At 40.1% G+C, this 12,423-nt stretch overlaps 1 protein-coding gene across 1 annotated transcript in view; it reads left to right on the top strand.

The window, feature by feature from the left end:
• Positions 1-9,296, top strand: part of man1a1 (mannosidase, alpha, class 1A, member 1) — a 159,181-nt gene extending 149,885 nt beyond the window's left edge. Inside the window, exon 12 of the mRNA XM_020637052.3 lies at positions 3,591-9,296. Within this exon, the coding sequence (XP_020492708.2) occupies positions 3,591-3,717 (127 nt within the window). The 3' untranslated portion in view covers positions 3,718-9,296. The remainder of the gene's footprint in view (positions 1-3,590) is intronic.
• Positions 9,297-12,423: the final 3,127 nt, after the last annotated feature.

Below are 12,423 nucleotides of genomic sequence, written 5' to 3'. Positions count from 1 at the left end.
CATGCATGTGTTATAGAATAGATACAGCGTTGGAGGCGGAGCCCCGTTCTTTCCTATGAAAGCTGCTCAGCGGTGTATGAAGCAAAAAATAGTCCAACTTCTGTGTGTAAAAGATCTTCTGCGTTACTGGACCCATAGAGCACTTTGAGTCCCTTGGATCTGATCTGCGTTTATTTTGTCTCCAAAATATCTCTGAAATCGCCTTTAAGTGCATTTTACATCTTTTAAGACCTAATGATTTTAAATAGGGGTATTTAAGTGTCCAGACTGGTAAGTTCATGTACCTCCAAAAAATATATATCTGCTGATTTACAAGCGTCTATTTCCCAACGTAAGCTTATGGGGGGGAAGTATTTTTGACCTCACTTGACGCTGCAGTACCAGGTTTGGCCACCATGTAAAATAGACTTGTTTTTTTGTTATTTGAAGCACTATATCGTGCAGTATTTCTCAGCAGTCCTTGCAGAAAGAAACCTCAGAAACAGATGTGAAACTGAGAGAGGAGCGGATGGTTGGCCACCATGTGGGCTTGCTGTAGACTCAGCGCTCTGAGGCCTCCATTGACTCACGCTACATGTTGCACATGCACGTTTATTTGTTCCTCTTCAATTCAAAGTAGAAGAAGAAGAAGGAGCTTCAATAAGTGCAGGGAACATGTTAGTACTACACACCACAACACAAGAGTTGGCAGCAGAGAGCACAAAGAGCGAGTAACGGCACGACTCGCTCTTTATAAGTCTGCAGTATTTTAAGTTTTCCTCCTCAGAGTTTGTGAAACATATGCCTGTAAGTACGAGTGCATATGCTGTTTCTTTGTTAAGCATATTGGAAGCTTTTTTTTTTCAGTTCATTCCTTTAATGCAACATGAAAAAGTCCAAATGTTATAATGATGAGAGGGAGAATGTTTCCAGTCGAAGTGGTTCAACATGAAAATGTCTCATTAGCATCCAACTGACAGAAAGAGAAAAAACATGAGTGAAATTGAGCGGCAGCCTGGACAGCAACACAAAACAACACCCTCATCTGTCAAACAGCATCACATCCATGTTACCAGACCTCAGAAAATATCAATCCCATTTAGCAGAGAAGCCATACGTCTAATCCTCCTAATGTTACTCTGGGATCTTGGCACCATGCAGAGCCACTTCCAGTATTCATCTTCTCTTCGCTGCCAAGGACACGGCCATACTTCACACTGCTGCCTGCCTCCAATCACTCACCGCTTTCTAGTGCTCTGCTGGCAGGCGGCGGAGGAGGAGGAGGAGGAGGAGGAGGAGGGGGCGGTGGACGGGGACTTGTTCTGGAGGTTGAGGGCTCGGCGGACAACCGGCTCCAGCTTTTTTTTTTAGCCTGACGCTTTTCTTCAGCTTCTCCTCGACTCCACTCATAACCACCGATTCTCCTTAAAGAGATTAATCAGCTTCCTTTAGATCAATCCTTCTTCTCATGCTGAAATCTTAAAATCTGAATTATTGCTCAAGAACAGCAACCCCTCCTTAAAAACACGCTTTATTTATTTACTCGCTCTGGTACCCCACGCTTTGAAGAGTAATGTTGTTTTGATGTTGCTTCATAAGACCATAAGATAAAACCTTAACGATGCAGAATTTCATCACTTCTTCAGGTTTCATAAGAAGCTGGTCTGAGCCGGAGCCGCACCCTGCCGTCTCTCTGAGTTTCACATCTGCTTCAGAGGTTTCGACTGCTGAGAAATACTGCAAGATGTAGTGCTTCAAAATAAACAGTGTAGAACCTTCTCCCAAAAAACAAATATATAGACAAAGTTCAACACAAAACTTGAAAGCAATGACACCATATGTTGGCGGTGTGTTTAAATGACTCAGTTGTCTCCTATTGTCTGTGTTCAGCTGTAGTTAGCACATCGGTATCGGCTCATTTTATCGCAGATATGCGCTGATATTACTCGATTTATTCACCAGTCAGATAGCATTTAGTCTGAGTTTCTATTACACTAGCAGTTCTGTTTCTGGCTGTCACCAGCAGATGGCGCTATATGGATTATAAACAAGCATTATTACTCTCCAGAGTGTCGAGAGGTGATGCACGTACAGTTATTTTCCAGTTAAGCGACCACCTTGTTTTCGTCATAAATCTTTTCCACAAGTGTTTGATAACTTCATTTGAGGGATCAACACGATAAATGTGTTCATCTATATTTATCCATCTCTAAAGATCGAACATAGATCAAAGGAAGTTATCGACCAACATATCGGTATCAGATTTTTTGTCTTCCTAATATCGGTATCGGCCCCAAAAATCGGTCGGGCCCTCGTAGTAACAGCTACCTGGGGGCGACTGAGCCTTTTTCATTGCTGGCCCCTCCCTCTGGATCTCTCTCCCCAAACACTTCAACACGACTGTACCGACCTGCCACAACTTAAATCCCTATTTTTTCCTTCAGTAGTCGTCATTTTCTTTCCCAAAAAAAAAAATTGATTTTGTAATTTTGTCGTTTTTAGATTATATTTTGTTTTTGTTTACATCTCAAAAGGTTGTTGTTGTGTTTTTAAAGGGACATATTGAGCACCAATAGGTTGTTGGCGTCTGTCAGTGCTCCTGCTGCTCTTGTTCATACAGGTGTAGCAGTATTAAGTGTTAAACGTTCATGTAGAGGTGTGAAGACATGTGGAGGTGTTGTTATAAATAGATATAAACCGGGGAAGGCTGATCCAGATACAGGGAGGTTGAATCAATGCAACATGACCTGAGTGTTTTACACATCACATGATGTTTACAGGTCTTATTGAACATCACTCTATCGTATTTATGAAACACAAACTAGTTAAAAAACATGCTTTGTGGCTCAAAGTCTAGCTCCATAAAATATAATAGATTAACCTCAAGTGATGTCACTTGAGTCAGCATTACTTCAACCTGAAAACTAGAAAGAAATGATTTTACCCAACCTCTTCAGTCTGGTCATGGAGAAACACCAGCAGGTAGCTTGTGCTAGCGTGTGGTAGCTTGCATTAGTATCACTAGTTTTTTTTGTCTGTTGTTGTCAAACAGAATAATTCTGAACCTCAGGATATACTGGAGAACAAAGGATTTGTCCGAAAGCATTCTTCATAGCCTTGGAAAAACAAGAGGCATTTTTTGGCCGCATTTAAAGGAGAGCTTGATGCGTCGCTGTGATGCAATCGGTCTTCAAACGCACCCCGACGGCCCTGATTTCAGCTCCTGTCTTCATGCAGCCACTACGATTACACACCTGAATCCCTGACCAAATCCTAATTTGTCAAGTTGCATTGTGGGAAATGTATTTTATTCACAAGGAAGTTTGCATTGAATTCAGAAGAATGTTTTTGGTCGGACGGGGTCAGAGGAGTGTCCGACTCATCTGGAAGTTTGTAGTTCACCCTCGCTGAAGGAAACCCTTCAGGGTGACTTTGTGAGAGAAACAGATGTGTTCTGAAACATCAATTCTTAGCGTGACTTCCTAACTCAACCGGCACTTCTCTGCACACTGTGAACATCTGGTTTTGTATCAAAACACCTCAGACAGGCAGAGTGTTTTCCAAACTGTAACCTTAAAGGTGTAACTCTCTCCTTTTTTTGTCCCCTCCAGGTACCTCTACCTGCTCTTCTCCGACGACGACCACCTACCGTTCGACAACTGGGTCTTCAACACAGAGGCTCACCCTCTGCCCGTCATCAAGAAGGACCAAACAGACATCCCCAACACGGTCGAGTAACGGAACCAAAACAAAACAAAAGAAAACACAGCAAAGTGCGAGAAACCTCTGATCCTGTAAACCTGAGCCTCCAGCTGAAAACTCTTTAGCCATTGGGAGTAACAGATGCCTCTTTATGGGATTTGATTTTTGAATGGGATCAAAAAAGGAGTTGAAGCCTGTTGGCACTGATTCCTGCTGTAGATTTGATTTTTTTTTTGTCTGTTTTTTGGAGCTCTGGTTGATTCCAGCTGCTGATCTGAACAAACATATCGACCGCTGGATTACGTAAACACTCATCCAAGGAATGCAATGGTATCATCAGAGAGATTAAATATTCCTGCAGAATCAAATCCTCTCTGAAGATTTCATTACATTTAGTGGGCGTCGAGTTCACTTTCAGAGTCGGAACAGTTCTCACTTTGTCGGTCAGTGATTTTGTTGTTTGTAGCTGCTGCTGCTGCTCCTGTTTGTTTCTGTGTGGAGACCTGGACCACTTGTCCCCCTTAATGTGGGTACTTTGGACAACTTTTGGGACCCGAAAATCCAGAAGAACTCCTTCTCTAGTCTGAGGGACTTTGAAGGCTGACTGCTCAAGGGCGCTCCATGACATCACAACCAAACTTTGTCTTATGCTTCAAAATCTGATTAGGATCCAGCGATTGTCCCCAAAAACCACCTTGCTTCCACCTTCCTCTCCCTCAGAGGATGACTCTGTCCTCTAGAAAACACCTGGGTGTCTCTGTGGGAGTCAAACAAAGACGCAGCACAACCCGGGCCTTGTTTTTTTTTTTTTTTTTATAAACCCACAGAGCTTTTTAGACGTCTGCTTCCCTCCATCACTCGAGCGCCTGACAGCTTCTTCCTCCCTCAGAGCTGAAGTGTGACACCGGACGAGTCACACCAGCTCTGTACCTGCCAGTAAATTCACCTTCACAAAGTTTACACAAAGCTGTCCCCCTTCTTCTTCTTCTTCTTCTTCTTCTTCTTCTTCTTCTTCTTCTTCTTCTTCTTCTTCTTCTTCTCCTGGAGATCTCATACACGCTCATGTGTTCAGATTCACTTCCTTTTCTCACATTGTCACATTTTTTACAGGGTTTGACTGAAACAGGTTTTTTAAAGCTGATGACTCTGACTTCTTCCACCAAATACTTTCTGAATCTTCACACACAAATTACACATTTCCCCTTCTGTGTTTACCGATTCTTACTAGAAAAAAGCCCGTGTTCGATGATTACACGACTTTGAGCGTATAAAAGTGGACAAAATCTTACAAAACGGTGTCCAGTCTTGTGGAGCTCTCCTACATTTCATGCTCTCTCTCGCTCGGCCGACGGAGTCAGCTCAGCTGTATCAGAGCGTGGTAATGAGTTGGGCTGTGAGATAGACGGTTGAATGCTCGGGGGGAAAAGGATGGACCTTGAGTTGGTTTTTAACTCATGTTAACTCATTTGTGCTACTGTGTTACAGAGTCACACACAAGTTCTCACAGCCAATCGTTTTGTTGGATGAAAGCAATATTATGTAACAATTAACCTTAAAGAAATCATTAGAGGGCACTTTGACTTTTAATAGGACGATTGGAGCTTCTCTTTCCTGCTTCATGCCCCAGAAGCATGTTTGCCCCTTTGCTTCGAGCATGAGGGGAAACTCCAAATATCCAGCAAATTCAAGGGAAAAATACATCTTTGAGTTTCCTTCAAATCAACTGATCGCTTTAACGTCTTTTGAATGAGGACGCTTAAATCTTATTCCCTCTTTAAGGGTGTCTTAGACTCTCTCTGTGTCAAAGCAGAGTATTTAAACACCAGGTAATGTTCTCTTAAGAGGAAACATGTGATCTTCTTTAAAACCTGTTTCTATCATCCCCTCCTCTTCTTCCCTGCATTGCTTCTTCTCGTCTCCATCCTGCAGCCGCAGCGTAGAGCAGGATCTTCTCTCCTCTATGAGGAGACCCAGACACTCGACTCTGCTGTGATATTTCACCTTCAAAGACACACACACACACACACACACACACACACACACACACACACACACACAAGAAGCCATACTGATTGAATACAGCTTTATCATCCTGTCCCCGAGCTTTTTGTTCCCTCTAGAGTCGTGTCAGCGTCATCACAGTCTCTCACTCAGCGGCTTGTTTAGACAGATGTAAAGGTTTCTCCTGATGTTACACAGAACTGTAGACCAGATCAGACCCCGTGTTTAGTCTTTAATCTAGTGCCTTCACTGTTGAAAAGGAGGAGAGGAGAGCAGCTCACACAAACACAAGAGTCCAGTCTTCAAATATTCACTGAGCTCTTCCCAGGAGTGAAATACTTAAACCAGACTCTGTCAAAGGACAAATCCTGCTTTTTGAATTCAAGATTTCAACAAGGAAGTCGCCTAAACATTGGTTTTAAAAACCTTGGCGTGTTTGCTTTTTGTCTGTGATAACTGCTGGATCAGACCAACAGAGGTCTACATGTAGATTTCATCATTTCAAATTCAAGTAGAAAAATCCTCCTTGATGCCGTTTCATCCTCAGAAGTCTTAGTTTAACCGACATCAGACTGGAAACATGAGTTTAAGTAGAGAGCAGAGTCATCGTTCATTCCCTTTATCACGCTGACATCTAGTGGTGAGACTGTGTCATTACAGCCCACAGAGACCTGGAGTCTGAAAAGTGGAGAACATTAAAAATACTGACGTGTTAGGAAGGAAATGTTTCATGTGAAAATCAGACTCATCTTATAAAATGTTTTTCAAAAGATAAAAACAGTTTTTATGATTTTGGACGCCTGATGAAAGGACCCGAGCTCAGCCAGATGTTCATCACTTTGAGCCTTTAGATGTTTATCTGAGACATGATGGAGAAACATGGTGAATAATAAGCAGTCTTAAGTTTCACTGGAGGATCCAGAGACATGAATCCGTCTGATTTAAAGTTCAAATCTCTTTAAAAAAAATCAAATCTCAGCAGGTTTAAAGTCCTTTGACATCAGTTTTGGATCAGTCTATTTAATGCTTTCATCTTTTTACCTCCAAACTAAGAGACTCTGATCAGCTATTGATGCTAAATAAGATCCTTCTACTACAAGAAGAGCTCATTAAATCTTTAATTTTATAGAAACTGAAAAGAGAAACAGAGAGAGACTGAGACGTGCTCCAAAAATACCTCTGAAGTTTAATCATTTCTTGTTTTCAACTTGCCCAAAGTGTTGAAACGAACACTGCTAAGTTCCTGACTTTCACCCACATATCGGATCATCAGCGCCCCCTGTCATGTAGTACCAAACACATCAGTCAGAGGCTCTCGCTGTGAGGAGACTCTCATGTCGCTGTACAGACGACGCTCTGTTTCTGTTTTCTGTGTGATATTTTAAATGTTTGATTTTTTTTGATTTTTTTTGCTGATTGTGTTAATTTATTCTGCATTAGTGATCATAGGACTTGGGGAGGGGTTTGGGAGTGAACCCCCTCCCCAAGGTGGCGCTGTGGGGGCGACAGATATGGAGCGTCAGCGGGTCTTATCTTATTTATCTACCAAAAAAAAAAGAACGAGAGGTTTATGAACCGCCTGCCAGTGAATCAAACACACGTACAGGAGGAGCTGAAATGAATGAATGTACCATCCAATGTGAAGTGAAGAATATTTGTATGCATCCTTTTTTTTTTTATTCTTTTTTTTTTTATCTTTGAAAGCACAAAACGTAGAATCAGAGTGAGCAGGCAGAGAGAGAGATCATGATCCTGATCGAGGGAGCAATGAGCCCGTTAGTGTTTGTAGGAAATGATCCAAATCTGCATCCCGAGGTGTGATTGAGAATACTGGAGCGTAAACATTTGATTGTTTTCATCTTTTTTTTTTTGACATATAAACATGAACATATCAGAGTACGATAAAGGAAATGTTCCTCAAACAGTACAGAGTTACAACACTGAACCTGCTTTATGAAGCTGCATAGAAAAAGAGACATGAAGGTGTCAGATCAGAAGATTTAAAGACAGATTATTGGTCACTGAGTCACAGATATCAACTTCTGTATTTGAAGTACCAGGATGTAGAGAGGCAGGAGATGAAGAAAAGTGAGTTTTACAGTTTATAAACATGGCTCCCTGTCTATTATAAAGACGCTTTCATATTTACATTTTACCTATAAGTTCATTTACGCCTGGAAATGTTCAAATAAGAGATTAAAGTGCGTTCTATCAGGTGATGAAAACTCTAATAATTCATCTTAAAGCATAATTTATTACAGTACACTGCAGTCAATGAGACTTTTGCGTTTATTTGTTGTATTTTAGTTGGAAATTCAAACTGACGCATAAAGAAATGGCGTGCAGAAGTGATGAGTTAAAAAATTTCATGCAGAACCTCATTTGAAAAAGTATCAATTTAAGGCTGCATCGCTGAATTAATTAAAGTATCGACAGGCCTAGATTTGATTATTGAACCTGTTTTCTTTGTTTTTTTTAAAGGTGGAGGGTTTTTTGTTGTTTTTGTCCTTGATTCGGTTTATGGTTTGAGTCGGTGGTCTGTTAATTTCACGACGGGCATGGGATCGAACCCGGTGTGCAGGAGAAGAGACAAGTTTGCCTCCCAATGAGGAGATGTGTTTGAGCATTCCTTTAGACTGAAATTAGATTTGAAAAGTAATTTTGGGATTATTTGTTCATCAAATCAACTGTTGATAAAATTTAAACCATGTTTTTTTGGAAAGCGGATGCTTTAATTTGTCTTTAATATCCAAAACAAAGTCAGGTTGTGGGTATTATTGACATCTTAAAGGGCGGATTCCTTCAGCAGGAAGATTATTTCTGCAGATTTTCAGACAAATTTATGATCCGTTTGTTCGATGTGAATTAAATCAAATTTAACTCTACCTGATTTAAACAAAAAACTTTTTTTTTAGTATTTCTTCCACTGGTGTGACACCGATGTGGTCGTTTCACTGCCTGAGACAGAAAGAAAAAGCAGAATGTATTTTTGAGTTTCTCATGTGAGCCGTCAGTATAAAGCTCTGCTGTCGCTCCACATCGAGTGACGTCACACTGCTGCTCACGTCCTCGTGCAGATTTAGAGTTTATGATTTTGATTTCTTTCTGATTATTGTGTTGACGTGTGTGATGATGCTGTCTTTCTATTGATGAACATTAAAGGGGCAATACCACCCGTTTGAGGACTTCAACAGAAAGAAACCCCTCTCATGTATCACACCTTCATCTTTTATTTTCTGCACAATCACTGAAGGCGACTCGCTTGTCCCGGGACTCAAATCTTTAGAATCAAAAGTATAAAAAAGGTTGCCGTTGCCCTTTACAGGTTTGAAATGTGTAATCCTCTGAAATGTATCTGTACAAAGTATTGCTGATAATCATTCCATTGCACATAGTTTACGTTGCGTTTTTATGCAATATTTTAATTTGGTGGGGAAATCTGTTTTATTGTGTTAATATTATTATGTAAATATTCCATTCTGGCAGATGAGCCGTTCTACATTTATATAAAAATCTTCTGAGCTTATGGATTAAAGTGATATTAATAAGCAGCAGACTTTTTAAGAAACTATATTTGTTACACTTCTATTGTGAATAAAGAATCTTTTAATAAGCTCGTGTTGTCGTGTTGTTTTTTTCTGTGAGCCTGCAGAGTGTCCGTCCTCAAAGTTTATTTGTAAAGCACCTTCCAAGAACAGACGTCTCAAAGTCTCAAAAATAAAGAATTGAACAGAGATAATACAAACAAACTCGTATTTTAAAATATCTATGATGAATTCAGACTCTGAGACTGATCTGTAGATTATCATTTGCACATTATTTCATCAGCTAACCTTAAAGCCTCTGTACACCCACACAGGTGATTTTAATTTTCTGGCTGATTAGACCAGGACAGGAGGTGAATGGGTGGAGCTATGATGAGATTAAAAGATGTAATAAATTCTAATGGTGCATTCGTGTGGTGTCGGACACATCGGAAAAACAAGTTTCTGAGTTGTAAAATGCACATGAAGTCAGAACAACAAGCTCTGGAAGGATATTCGTCATCACGAGGTGCAAAATATGTTTAGTTAATGTTAAGATACTTTTTTTTTATCAATTCACATATTGCACATCAGCTTTTTGCTTGGATATAAGTGGTAACAGTTACATTTCACACATCGTCTATATTCGCATCAAAGCTGTTTTTACAGTCCTACTTTCTGAACTGAAATCATGTGAACGATGAAGTCGTAAGGACGACAGTCCTTACGACAGACAGCTCAGCAGTCTGTTTCTTTACTATGTGATTGATTTGAGTCGCACTCGTTGCCCTTTTCTCTGACATTTTGATTCACTTTTTGATTTACTGGTGAAGCGTCTTTGTTAATAAATAATAAAATCTGGTTTTATGATACTTCTCTTTTCCCAACAAAGCTGGGTTGTAACACTCAGGCATACTGAACATTTTGTACATGTTAAAATTAGTAAAGATTATTCATGGCATGTCATTTCATCTGATTCAAAAAGTCCTAATTAACCTCCGGCAACATGAATAATCACTGAGAAGAGGTGACTGGTTGAAATACTCTCTTTCTTCATTTATAAAGTTCTGAATATCTTGTTCAAAAGTTGAGATGTTTGAAGTACACGACTAGACAACATCAAAACTGCAGGTCTAATGTTAATCTATTTAATACATTTAATATGAAAATGACTTCAATAGCTTGAATGTGGCGCCGGTACCCCCTTGTACAGAGGCTACAGTCCTCCAAGCGGACGGCCCGGGCTCCTCTCCCCTCTCTCTAGACTCTTTGCTATCTCAAAAAATACATGAAATTAAATTAAAATAAACCTTTAAAAAATATAGCTTTCATGCTTTTGAACACCTTAAAGCTTTTTTTTTTATCAAACAATAATTAGGTCTTATAGAGGAATAAACTTTATCAACAATGACATGACATTTTTAACTCTATATCTATATATATTTTGACCTTTCATTTATATTTCTCATGATTAAAAGCATAAAGGAGTCACTGATCTGTAGAATAGAAATATAATAAAGATAGTCATCACAGATGCCGACGCTGCTCTGTTTCCTGACTCGACTCGTTTTGTTTGCAGACTAATTCTTCCTGTTTTATCTCCGACATGTTTCTTATCTGACTGAAGCTCTGCAGCGAGAGCAGAAATAAGGAAAGATTGTTTCTGTTCCTCTTTATCACCTCTGCTCGCCTCCACAAAGATAAAAACAATAAACTGTCAGGTCTGCTGGATTCAGATCTTATTGCTTTCAGAGGATGGAGACCTTTTTCTTCGTGAGGTGTTTCAAATCCAACCGTCTCGTATTGAAAAAGGAAAGCTGTTACAGATATGACTGCACTGGTTTTATTCATAACACAATGTACAGAAGATAAAATGTGAAGATGAAAACATATAACCTGCAGGAGCCTGAGGGACAGTGATGGTTCTCCAGGGTGAGACAGCTCATCTTGATCCACCTGCAAGAATCTTTTTCACCAGGTCTTTCTACTCCCTTGGCTTCCACATCGTTTTGTTTTGTTGTATTTTGTTTGTCTTTATGGTTTTCCTGCCCTTAAAGGTCCAATCTGTCAGATATCTACTGAATGAAATGATAAAGTGACCTCATTATCTGATCAGACATTAAGGAAACATGCTATGTTGAAGTGCTGGCTTCTCTGACAACAATGCAGCAGCCAGTATGTCCTCCTTCTAACTTTAGATTCTGCTCCTGAATGGTTTGTTTTTGTTTAGAGAAGTAGGTGGCACCCCCACACGGCCGTTTTGGATGCCCCTCAGTTTGCCGGGCAAATGTCAAACCAACAGGTGTTGCAGCGATGGAAGCGGTCAAGAGAAGTGATTCAGATAGAAGTGATTGTACCCGACCTAAAAAGCCTCTGCATGTTTCTAATAAGCTGCACGAGCAGAAACGTGCTCAAACTAGGATCCATGTTGGAGATGCTTTTGAAAAATGGAGAGAGGTTAGAACACAGAAAGGTTTACAGACCGATGCAGAGCTGGATAAACACTGAAGCTTCAGAGTCCACCACATGGTGACCTGAGTGAGCATTTACTCCAGAGAGGAGGAGGGGGAGGCAGCTCTCTACAATGTTTTGAATTTGGACTGCAGTACCGATTTTAAACACTAGGTGTCAGAGTTCCTGCTCTTTTAAAGTTTTGTATACAAACATATTTTTATCTACATTTAAAATGTTGTTTTCAGTGCGACAAACGACGAGGATGTAACCTCTTCGTTTGAGAAGTAATGCTACTTTACCAGCTAGTTGATCCTTCGGCCTGCATTCTGTCAAATGGCCAGCAGGGGGTGGGACTCTATTCATTACTATAGGGTCCTATGTTTCATTCTGTCAGTTTTCAAAAGGTATGAAGCATGTTAAGCCTCCTTTTTTAACAGATATCAAAGTCACATTTTTGCCACATTAAATGAGAATTAGAAGCAGAACGAACAGAGAGGATCCTGACATGTGTTGACAGCAGACGGCTGCCTGCTCTCACTCTGCGGAGGAGGTTTGACTCAACTCGTGTTTAGAAGCATAAACGCAAAACAAACAACATCTGTTCTTTATATCTGTCTGATTTTTATCGGGTGTTGCAAAATGAAGTTTCTGCAATTCTCATCATCAAAAACAAAACTGTAAAACACAAAGCAATAAGAACTGAAACACGATAACGTTCCTCACTATCTGAAATGTTTTATTGTAAGAAAATCATAAACATTTA

This window comes from Labrus bergylta, chromosome 15, assembly GCF_963930695.1.
Source record: "Labrus bergylta chromosome 15, fLabBer1.1, whole genome shotgun sequence".
NCBI classification, from domain to species: domain Eukaryota; kingdom Metazoa; phylum Chordata; class Actinopteri; order Labriformes; family Labridae; genus Labrus; species Labrus bergylta.
The sequence above is the reverse complement of the archived record's forward strand: the minus strand, read 5'-3'. Positions and strand labels throughout refer to the sequence as shown.